This window comes from Neofelis nebulosa, chromosome 15 (genome assembly GCF_028018385.1).
Source record: "Neofelis nebulosa isolate mNeoNeb1 chromosome 15, mNeoNeb1.pri, whole genome shotgun sequence".
NCBI lineage: Eukaryota > Metazoa > Chordata > Mammalia > Carnivora > Felidae > Neofelis > Neofelis nebulosa.
The window spans coordinates 68574154-68584800 of NC_080796.1; the positions used below are offsets into that span (position 1 = coordinate 68574154).

General features: G+C 41.3%; 1 protein-coding gene across 3 annotated transcripts in view; it reads right to left on the reverse strand.

The window, feature by feature from the left end:
- The window catches only part of NUF2 (NUF2 component of NDC80 kinetochore complex), a 30300-nt gene extending 20231 nt beyond the window's left edge, over positions 1-10069 (reverse strand). The window contains exons 1-5 of one of the 3 annotated variants that reach the window (XM_058700476.1): positions 9933-10068; positions 6468-6616; positions 5142-5216; positions 4100-4176; positions 3542-3603 (exon numbers count right to left, since the gene is read on the reverse strand). In XM_058700476.1, the coding sequence (XP_058556459.1) occupies positions 3542-3603; positions 4100-4176; positions 5142-5216; positions 6468-6590 (337 nt within the window). In that variant the 5' untranslated portion in view covers positions 6591-6616; positions 9933-10068. Of the gene's footprint in view, positions 1-3541; positions 3604-4099; positions 4177-5141; positions 5217-6467; positions 6617-8953; positions 9096-9932 lie in introns of those variants that run through there. The other 2 variants (XM_058700477.1, XM_058700478.1) reach the window with 2 other exon arrangements.
- Between the last annotated feature and the right edge of the window lie 578 nt (positions 10070-10647).

Consider the following 10647-nt stretch of genomic DNA (forward strand, 5'->3'; position numbering starts at 1 on the left):
AGTGGAAAGGTAGACTAGGGAAAGAAAATCTCTCACGCCAGTGAGGAAAATGTCAGGTAACACTGTCTCTTAGCCTTATCTCTGGCAAGAAGACAAACACTGAGAATTCTAAACCCGGAGCCGACTACCATAGGGATTTCCGGTTTGAATTCAACTACATATGTGGTCTGAGAACTACCAAAATTAGGAATTAAAAAGTGATCTTTGTCCAATGATAACCCCGGAACAACTGCCAAAGGCAAAAAAGTATCTCAGGAGGGATGTGGCCTCAACCCCAGAAGCAGAAGACCGCAGGACTACTCTGTTAAAGACAGACTGTTGAACAAGCTTAAATTTATTACACTCCAAAGGCACATGTGCATGTGTACGTGAGTGCACACACACACACGCGCACAACACACACAGAAGAAACAACCTGTCATCAGTGTGTGGGATGCAGCTAAAGCAGGACGAAAAGGAAATTTATAGCACTAAACACCTGTATTAGGAAAGAAGAAAGCTGTCGCATTCATGTCCTCAGCTTCTACTTAAAAAAAAAAAAAAAAAAAAAAAACAGTGGGAAAATAAAGAGCAAATCCAAAGAAAGCATGAGAAGAGAATGAATAACAATAAGCCCAGAAACCAATAAAATAGAGAAAAGAAATAAAATACAGAAAAATCAATGAAATCAAAGGCTGGTTCTACAAAAAGATAAAATTGATAAGCCTCTAGCCAGACGGGTCCGGGAAAAACAAGAGTGAAAAAGAAATGATAAATATTAGAATGAGACAGGGGACTTCACTACTGAGCCCAAAGACTGTTAAAAAATGATACAGGAAAATTATGAACAACTTTATGTTAATAAATTGCCAATTTAAATGAAGTGTATAAGTTCCCTAAAAAGGGGAAACACCAAAGCTCACTCAGGAGTTTGGCAATAAACCACCAGCATTTGATATTATCAGTGTTCCAGATTTTTCCTCTTCTAATAGGTGTGCAGTGTTTGGTCAACTGATTTTTTACAAAAAGTGTTAAGGTTAATTCCATGGGAAAAGAATAATCTTTTCAGGGGCGCCTGGGTGACTCAGTCGGTTAAGCGTCCAACTCAGCATTTTGACTCAGGTCATGATCTCACAGTTCGCGGGTTTGAGCCCCGCATCGGGCTCCACGCTGGCAGTGCAGAGCCTGCTTGGAGTCTCTCTTTTTTTCTTATTCTCTCTGCCCCTTCTCTAAGTAAATACAGAAACTTTAGGAAAAAAAAAATAATAATAATACTGTGGTGCTGGAATAATTTGATGAGTATATGCAAAAAGGAAACAATATGAACCTTGACCTTACATAATATATAAAAATTCAAGCATTAAATAGTAAAAGCATATTATAGTATGCTTAAAGCAAAGTATCTGAGTAAATCTTAGCAACCAAGATTTTTTTAATAGTACATACAAAAAACTGGTTTTATGAATCATAAATGAAAAAACTGATCAATTAGAATCTTCAAAATGGAAATATATTTTGCTCTTCAAAAGACACTATTATAAAATTAAAAAGGCAAGTAATGGGCAGAAAATATTTGCATAATACATATCTGGTAAGTTATGTATTTTCATATCTGAAGAAGCCATACAATTCAGTAAGACAACTCAAAACATAATTATTAGTTAATTAATTAAACAAACAAACTCAAGCAAATGATTCAAAAAGACACTACACCAGAGAAGATACGTGGATAGTAAATAAGTATATGAAAACATGTTGCTATTAGTCATCAGGGAAATGAAAATTAAAACCATGAGATAAAACTACGTAGCCGCTAAAATGGCCAAAATTAAACCATTCTGATACCAGGCAAGTCAGGAGAGGATATGGAACAACTGAAATGACCAGATGTTGCCGATGGTGCGATGCCGCCACTTTGGCGAACGCTTTGGCAGTTTCCTAAAACAGTAAGTATGCATTTGCCCCGTGAACCAGCATTTCTACCGCGAGGTATTTACCCGGAGAAATGAAAACACATGTTCTTACAAAGACTTGTAACCTAACGTTCCGAGCAGCTTTGTTCATAACGGCCAAAAATTGGAAACAATTCGAATGTCTCTCAACGGGTCCCTGAGTAAATCATTGGGTAAATAAGTTGTGGTTTATACTTTCAAGAGAATATTATTCCAAAATAAAAAGAAACAAAGTACTAATAAATACAATTAACATGGACGAATCTCAAAAGCATTCTAAGTTGAGGAAGCCTAATGCAAAAGGCTACAGATTATTTCATTTATATCAGATGTTAGAAAAGTCAAGAAACTACAGTGACAGAAAGCAGCCCAGCAGTCGCAAGGGAAGGGGCGTCGGTCAGAAGTAACCAACTGCAAAGGACCTGAGAGAACTCTTGCAGGGTCATCGAAATCTCTATACTTGACTGTGGTAGTGGCTATACAACTCTATACGCCTGTTAAGATTCACTTAATTATACATTTAAAATTGGTGAATTTTTATTTTGTGTAAATTATACATTGATAAACAAAACAAAAAATTACATCAGAAAGAGGAAAAAAAAAAGTTTTAAATGGCACACTGAATCTCTTGCAACATAAAATAACTTGACATAGAAATATCAAAGAGTCAGGGGTGCCTGGGTGGATTGGTCGGTTAAGCATCTGACTACAGCTCAGGTCATGATCTCCCAGTTCTTGGGTTCAAGCCCCACACCGGCTTTGCACTGACACTGCAGAGCCTGCTTGGGATTCTCTCTCTCTCTCTCTCTCTCTCTCTCTCTCTCTCTCTCTCTCTCAAAATAAATAAATAAACTTTAAAAAGTAAGTAGACATATATCAAAGAGTCAAACGAATTAAGGACATTTAAATAGTTAAGAGAAATTGACATTTTAATCTAATATCAAGGCTCTTCTTAGCAGTGCTAAAAGATATTCTCTTCATGGTAAAAAGTAATTCTTACATTTGATAAAATTGGTATGAAGAATCCGCTATGCAATATCACAGCTTGTATATTACTCATAAGCTTATTTTCAAATTTACAGAGTGTTTTTTAAATGTAAGCAGTTAAGAAAAACAGATCAAGAAAAGAGTTTTTCTGCAGATCTACGAAAGAAAAAATTCCAGTCATAGGATATGAAAAAATTCATCCTTAAGAATGGGATACACTTGGGGCGCCTGGGTGGCGCAGTCGGTTAAGCGTCCGACTTCATCCAGGTCACGATCTCGCGGTCCGTGAGTTCGAGCCCCGCGTCAGGCTCTGGGCCGACGGCTCGGAGCCTGGAGCCTGTTTCCGATTCTGTGTCTCCCTCTCTCTCTGCCCCTCCCCCGTTCATGCTCTGTCTCTCTCTGTCCCAAAAATAAATAAAAAACGTTGAAAAAAAAAATTTAAAAAAAAAAGAATGGGATACACTTTCTAAAACCAATTTCCTACCGTTTTTTTTTTTTACATTTGTTAATGGAAAGGTAATATATGAGATTGGAGTCAGATATTAAAAACTGTTTCATAAATAAAAAACGTTGAAAAAAAAATTTAAAAAAAAAAAAAAAAACTGTTTCAAATTCCCACTTACTTGGATATAGGATATCAGCAATCTCAAAGTCATTCACCCGACAGATGGGCAGAAAGGAGTCCCTTGAAGACGAAGGAGAGAAAGAATGTCATAAATTATATACAAACCATAGGACATAAACATTTCATTTTCAGAGAGCTCTCTGGAGATGTTTCTCAACATCAAAAGACCAAGTCAGAAGCCTACTACCGTGCATAATCCTGCAGTACAGAAACCTATGTTTTCTGCACACTCTACAGGTATTCATGCCATACCAAGGTATACATTCTAATAAACAACACACACTTAGAGGTACTAGGACTCTTTAAGAACTCAAAACACTGCCAACAATTTTAGATTCACAACATCTCAAAACTTCCATCGCAAGCAGGATTCAAAGTGCCACAGAGGGAAGCAGTTAGTTCTATCCGGGGCGAAGTCTGCAATTTTGAACGTACTGATGGAGTGGAGAGGGAGATGACAGAAATTCTCTCTCCAAGAAACCCTGTCATTAAGAAAGCTTAATGTAATGCGCATGCACATGTAGGTGGTCTAAGAAAATAAAAGCACTTTACTCACAGATGAATAAACAGATTGCTAACTGGCAAGAAGCCTTCCATGATATGTGGATACATGACTTCTGAGTTCACGGGCATCTAGATGTGACACATCACAAAATCTAAGTTACACACTCATTGGACAAAACGAGAAAAATCTTCAACCTCAAGATAACTTTAGTCATAAGTTAAGATTAAAATAATCCTATTATCATTAAAAACATTTTTAAATTCAGCCAACAATATAGATCCTAGCACAAAACTAGAGTTGTTGCTAATATTATAATCTAGGTTCACAGCAGGAGCTCAGTAAAGATGTTTCAAATGAATGAAACAATGGAGGGGTAAGGCTAGCACATATTAGGTATCAGGAACTAGGCTAAGCATTTTCTACATATTCTTTTTTAATTTTCACAAGAACCCTAGGACAGGCTAGGACATATTCTTTTTTAATTTTTACAAGACCCTATTTTATAAACAAAGAAACTAAGCCTTGGCAAGATTTCATAGCAAATAAGCAGCAAAGCCTTTGATTTTTAAACAACATGTAATCATACTGGTGAGATTCTAAAGATACTACATTTTTAGTTAAAACTTCAGATAATGCCCTGAAGATGTAACAACGACAAAATTAAGAAAAATGACCTTTCCTACTAGAAATATCTAATTTGCTAAAAGCTCAGTTGCCTCATTTCATTTTTTCCCAACCTTAGTGCATATCTTCTCCCCTATTTTGGGAGTCCTGCCCCGGAAGAGAACAGAATCTGTGAAGACTCCACTGTCGTTCATTATTGTCTCTGCAGACCAGTCTGTACGTCTGTGAATACCTGCACAGCGTCGAGGAGTCGTGCCATTTAAATCTTTTACTTCTGTTCTTGTCTTACTAAGGCTATCAATATAAGCCACTATTATGCCTAAGATTCTTCTGTAGGTGACATTAATTTTACATAAGCCTTTGACTTTGTTAAAAACAAAGTCAAGAACTTCTTATCCTGAAACCAGCATGTGATGCGAACGAGAGAAATACAGCAGAAGAACGTAATTTTGCCTCATCTTAAACCCACCATGTAAAAATGCTCCAGTCGAATCCCATACACTATTTGCAAGGCTCGCATGTAGATCATGTTCAAGACTTCGGGCTACAAGAGAAAAACAACTGTTCACACTCGGATGCGTGACTGTAACGCTGTGTCACTATCATCGTCACCATCCAATATTGTCACCACTGGATGCAGAGAAGAAAAGAGAAACAAAATGGCTCTATTGCCCTTGAAATATTCAATTTTTCCAAATTTTAACACACTTCTACACTTACCAGTCTGTTCAGATGTAGTAGGTGGTGAATAAGATTATTTGTCTCAGCTTCTGAACAGAATGAGAGCAAGTATATTCAATCCAACCCAATCCAATCCAAGCAATCCATTCACATTAGGGAAGGGAAGAAGGGTTAGTCTTTCAAAACAGATTGCAGACATGTGGCAAAAATTAAAGCACACTGAGGGTGGGTTGTTCTGTTTTCTTTTCGTTTTTTAAACAAAGACCATGGGCAAACTTAGTTCATGTTCTAGATGTTAAGGTTTCCCAAGATGTTAATAGTTTAAGTGAACACCATGACCTTGGGGATATAAACTTAACAGGGTAGCCTGGGATTTTTTAAATGTTTTCTAATACAGTAGTTGCCAAACGCTGGCCTGTAGAACCTGTTCTGTTCCATATACAAGTTCATTTTTTGGGAGATTATTCATTCCCTTTTAAAGAACTAAAAAGGCACTGAGATCACCAAGTTTGAGTTCTACATCATTAAACCAGGTTTTATTATGTTATCACTTCAAGACCAACACAGGAAAATGGAAGGAGACTCTGGGATTTTCTGTGACACATAAATAGTTCATTTTTGCATTTAATAACTAAAGAAATAAGAACGATGCCTGTCAAAACAACTCAATCCCCCCTTGGGGCACAATGCAAGAAAATTAATCTGCAAGCTTCCAAAGAGAATTGTTTCTAAACAATTTTTTTGTGGTTGGAAACCACCTGGAATAGGTTCCTTCAAGCCCTACCAATAAATAATGCACTCAGACCACCACTCCAATAATAATAAAAAATTTAATATACTTTAATACGCTTATGATTTAGAAGGTTTGTTGTTTTTTTTTTTTTAAAGAAAACTACCATATTAAAGAATTGAATTCCTAATGGAAATGTAGAAGTCACCCCAGATACAGACTTAACATTATTTTAAAATTACAAGAAGTGAGAGATTGCTTCTGGATTAAAATGACTGGCTTACATCAAAAGGTAGCATACATGCCCTTCTCCACAAACACTGCAGACCTAAGTAGTTTCATTTGTATTTAAATGCCATCACCCACATGCAAATCACATATTACCTTTGGATTTGGATAAAGATCATTCTTGGAGAGGTTTTTACCATCAGCTCCTGTTAAGATTTTGTTGCGAATATGAATCACAATCTCCGCTACATTGTATCTGGGGAAAGACAAAGTTTCCATCCTGGGAATGTCCTGCTAGCCTGAGTCTGAAGGAAGAAAAACAAAGATCAGTAACCAGGCAAGAGCAGCTGATCTCTTGATCCAGAAGCTGATAAACAGGAGTAAAATTAACAAGCCGAGGTTGAATATTCATAGTAGTGATAACTATCATCAAACATCCCAGTAAGAGAACACAAATGACATATATATAAAAATCCTACATCATACATCTGAATTATAAATGTGGATATATGGATCCTAAAATATCTTTTATTCTGAAATGGCACCATCGTTCTCTAAGTTTCCTAACGCTGTTCTCTTTCATATGGGAAAGAGGACTTTGCATGAATATACCTGAAAAAGCATGTTTTTTTTTCTTTTTTAAATTTGGGGGCATGGAGTTTAACAAGTTTGGTCCTGAGAATTATTCTTCAAACCAAGATACAGAGGCAACCCTATCAGCAGAAGCTGTATATAAACAGTAGCAACAGAGGGCACATAATAAAACCAAACTCTGACCTTACATTCTATGCAATGTACACATAGTGAGACGGGTAATAAGATTTAAGATGCACATAGGAAGAAGAGAGGGGAAACAATACAGGAGGAATAGAATGCTGTAACTGGTAGGCATTCCAATCACCGGAGAAGAGAACTTTAAAAACAACAACAAAAACCACTTTCCCCTCAGGGCCCTCAGAGGTACTCCGGCCTGTGCCCCTAGATCAGTAGTTCCCACAATGTTGCCCAACCCCCCCCCCCCCCCCGCCCCAGTGGGGGGACATCTGGCAATGTCTGAAGACATCTTTGGTTGTCCGGACTGGAGTGGGGGCACTACTGGGACCTATGGGCAGAGGACCAGCACGCTGCTGAACAACCTAATGCACAGGGCAGCCCCCCACAGCAAAGAATTATTCCGTCCGATTGTGGATACCGCTGAGGTTAAGAAACTCTGCCCTAGAGCCTTTAACTGTTCTAACGCCTGCCACAGTGTATTGTGATTGTGTTTACAGAACTGACACTACACTTGGAGCCCCGGTAAGCCAACGCTTTCTTCGTATTTCTAGCTGTGCCCAGGAGAACAGCAGTAGTGGTAACACAGCAGGAGGAGCACCAGAGAGCAGCTCCTGCCTCCGCCACTCAGTTAACAACACCCGGTTTATTACATACGGACCCCCCACTCTGTAAGGCAGTAGCATAACTCAGGAGATCCCGTGTGGCTATGTTCCATTTTGCAAACAAACTGAAGTGACCCACAATTCTGGACACCCAATTCTTTAGGTTCCTGATGTTTCTTAGAACACTACAGTTAAAAAGAAGCTTTAGTAACTTGCCTCAACTCTGATAAACGTAGAAAGCCAATCTGAAAGACCATTGGCAAGTAACTTCCCACTTCTGCTTGAACACGTGCAAACATCACAAAATTCACTAACTCTCAAGGCAACTTCTTCCCGCTTCACTATGGCTCTAACGATTAGATAACTCTTGCGCAGACTGTGCAGAAACCTGTGCGTTGTAACCTTCACCCACCGGTCCTCTTTCCAGTCTGTGCAGCTACAAAGAGCATGTTCATCTCTGTTTACGTGACACCACTCTCAAAAGTGTGAAGAGAGAGAGCTACCACGTCCCTGTTCAGCCGCCTCTTCTCTAAGGTTAAGCATGGTGTAAGTATAGTCACTCCTCACACAACATTACTTTGGAGACTTTACCGTTCTGCTCACTTTCCTCTAAAACCAACTATTTTGTGGTCAATGTCTTCTTAAAATCTGATGCTTAAACTGAACACGAGACTCCAGAGATGGTTTGTCGAGGGCAGCAGATCAATACAGTGACCCTGGCCACTGCTGCTCTGGTCTACCGCTGTAGCACTTACTGTCTGTCTGTCTGTCTGTCTCCCTCTCTCTCTCTCACACACACACACACTCACGCACACACCCACGATCAACTAAAAACTCCCAGAACTTCTCCAGTGTGACCCACTTTTATGAAGCCAGGACTCCTCCATGTTTTTCTTAGAGAACTATTTGAACCTTAGGCGAGGATTTGCACTTCCCATCACTGACCCTCATAAATTCAAGCTTTCATTCCATAGCCCACATCTTTCTGACTCCAAATCCTGACACACCTCACATATTAGGTGTCCTTTTCAGCACAAATACACATTCCACATTTTCATCTAAGTCACAGATTTAAAAACCAACAAGCTACATCTGGATCAAGGATCGTCACGATAGAGAAAGAGCAGGTGTAAAAGACCTTCGTAATCATTGTCGCACATCCTTCTCCTCTCTCTGCCTTGCACACTCTGTTATCAGATTAACCCTTATAAACATCACATGCCTCAGGTAACATCGCTACAAAAATACTTCAATTACCCTACCCACCACATAAATTCAAATTTTAGCGTTGGTTTCTGAAACCTTCCAATATTTAGTAACTTAATGACTTTTCTGTTTCACGTTGGTCTCCTCCAAGATGTTTCCCAAACTCCCAGTGCTTCTTTTTGGAATCATCTGCCATTTCCAATTTCAATTTCAGTTCCGATTCATTTTTGGCCGGTGGGGGGAAAGGCCTCCCACCTACACCGTCTGAGCTCTCTCCTGGGATAAAGCATACAAATGACCTAATAATATACGTAGAGTGACCCTCAGAGAGCTTAGCAAGGAAGCAGAGATTATCTGCTAATGCTCCCTCCGGTTTCTTATGTATTTGCAACACCAAAGACGCTGGGCCGAGTAGACGTTGGCAGAATACCTCTTAAACTGTACACACTTCATTCTGCTAACACAAACTAGTTCATGGAAGTCAAAATTCCGGGAGGCAAAGGCGATAAACAAAAACAAACAGAAATGACTCTCAACCTCAATAAATTAAGTACTGCAAAAAGTTTCCCGAAGTCGTTCAGAGAAAAGGATCGTCCCACGCAGGCACAGTGCCATACATGTACGGCTCTTTCCTTCGACGTTTGGGTTAAGTATGTATGTTTGCCTTTCTTGATTTTGTGGGTAAGCGATGTGTGAGCAACGGAGGTCTGCAGGAAGTTGATGAGCATCTCAACCCTACCGCCTTCTAAATAAGCGGATTAACAGTACATATAAACACAAGGTGCACATGGCCAGCTTCAGCTCAAGTGTCTTCTCACACAGCCTACGCGGCACCAGACGATACTCGTTCGTTTCGTAGGAACGGAGCCTAGGTTGTTTCTGGGACCAACGCCAAATCCAAAGAGCCCCCACCTCCCGGGGGCTGGCTTCTCCGGCCTCCTCCCCAGCGCTGCGCGCAACGAAAACACTGCCAGGCCCGGCGTCCGGGCTCCAGTCCTCCCGTCCTCCCGTCCTCCCGTGTCCGTTCGCGTTCACTTACCGCGCCAGCCGCCCGCGGGAGAGCAGCGAGCCCCGGGAGGTGCTGCAGGCGAAGGCAGAAGTCGGCCGACAACCGTCGACGCTTTTCAAACTTGCCGCCTCCTCCTGGAGGTCCCGCCCCCTCCGCCCAGCCCACTTCCTGCGCGGCGGCCGCGCCGGGTGCCCGTAAGGCTCAACAGACTCCAGGCGGGCGGGGCTTGTGCTGCGAAGCGAGCGCGCCCGACTCCAAGCGGAACCCTTTTTCGCGGCGTCGACGTCCAGTCGGACCTGGAGTCCGCAGGACGTGGGGGCGTCGCGGTTCGCCGGAAGGGTCGGGCGTTAAGGGGGTGGGGTGCTGCGGCCTTCCCCCGGACGTTTGAGAGCGTCTGGGGCCCAAGGTGAAGAGCAAAAGCCAGCGAACACGTCCTAGAGTCTTGAGCCAAGCTCAGAGTGAGAAGGGAGAGGATGTAGGGCTCCCCGTGGGGCAGGGTGAGTCCCAGGGTGATGATAATACCGATGATCTGATATTGACCGTGAGCGCACGCGTTCTGTTAGGCCACATTAAAAGGGGGGAAGGAAGAAGGGGCGAATAGATACTGTCATCAGATGAGGGATCTGAATCAGAGACGTTATGGAGCTGGCCCAAGGACGCGCACGGTAGTCTGTGAGTAGCACGGCCGGTATCCTGACACAGGCCCCCTGATCCGGCGTTGGTGAGCACGACTTCGAGAGGTGGA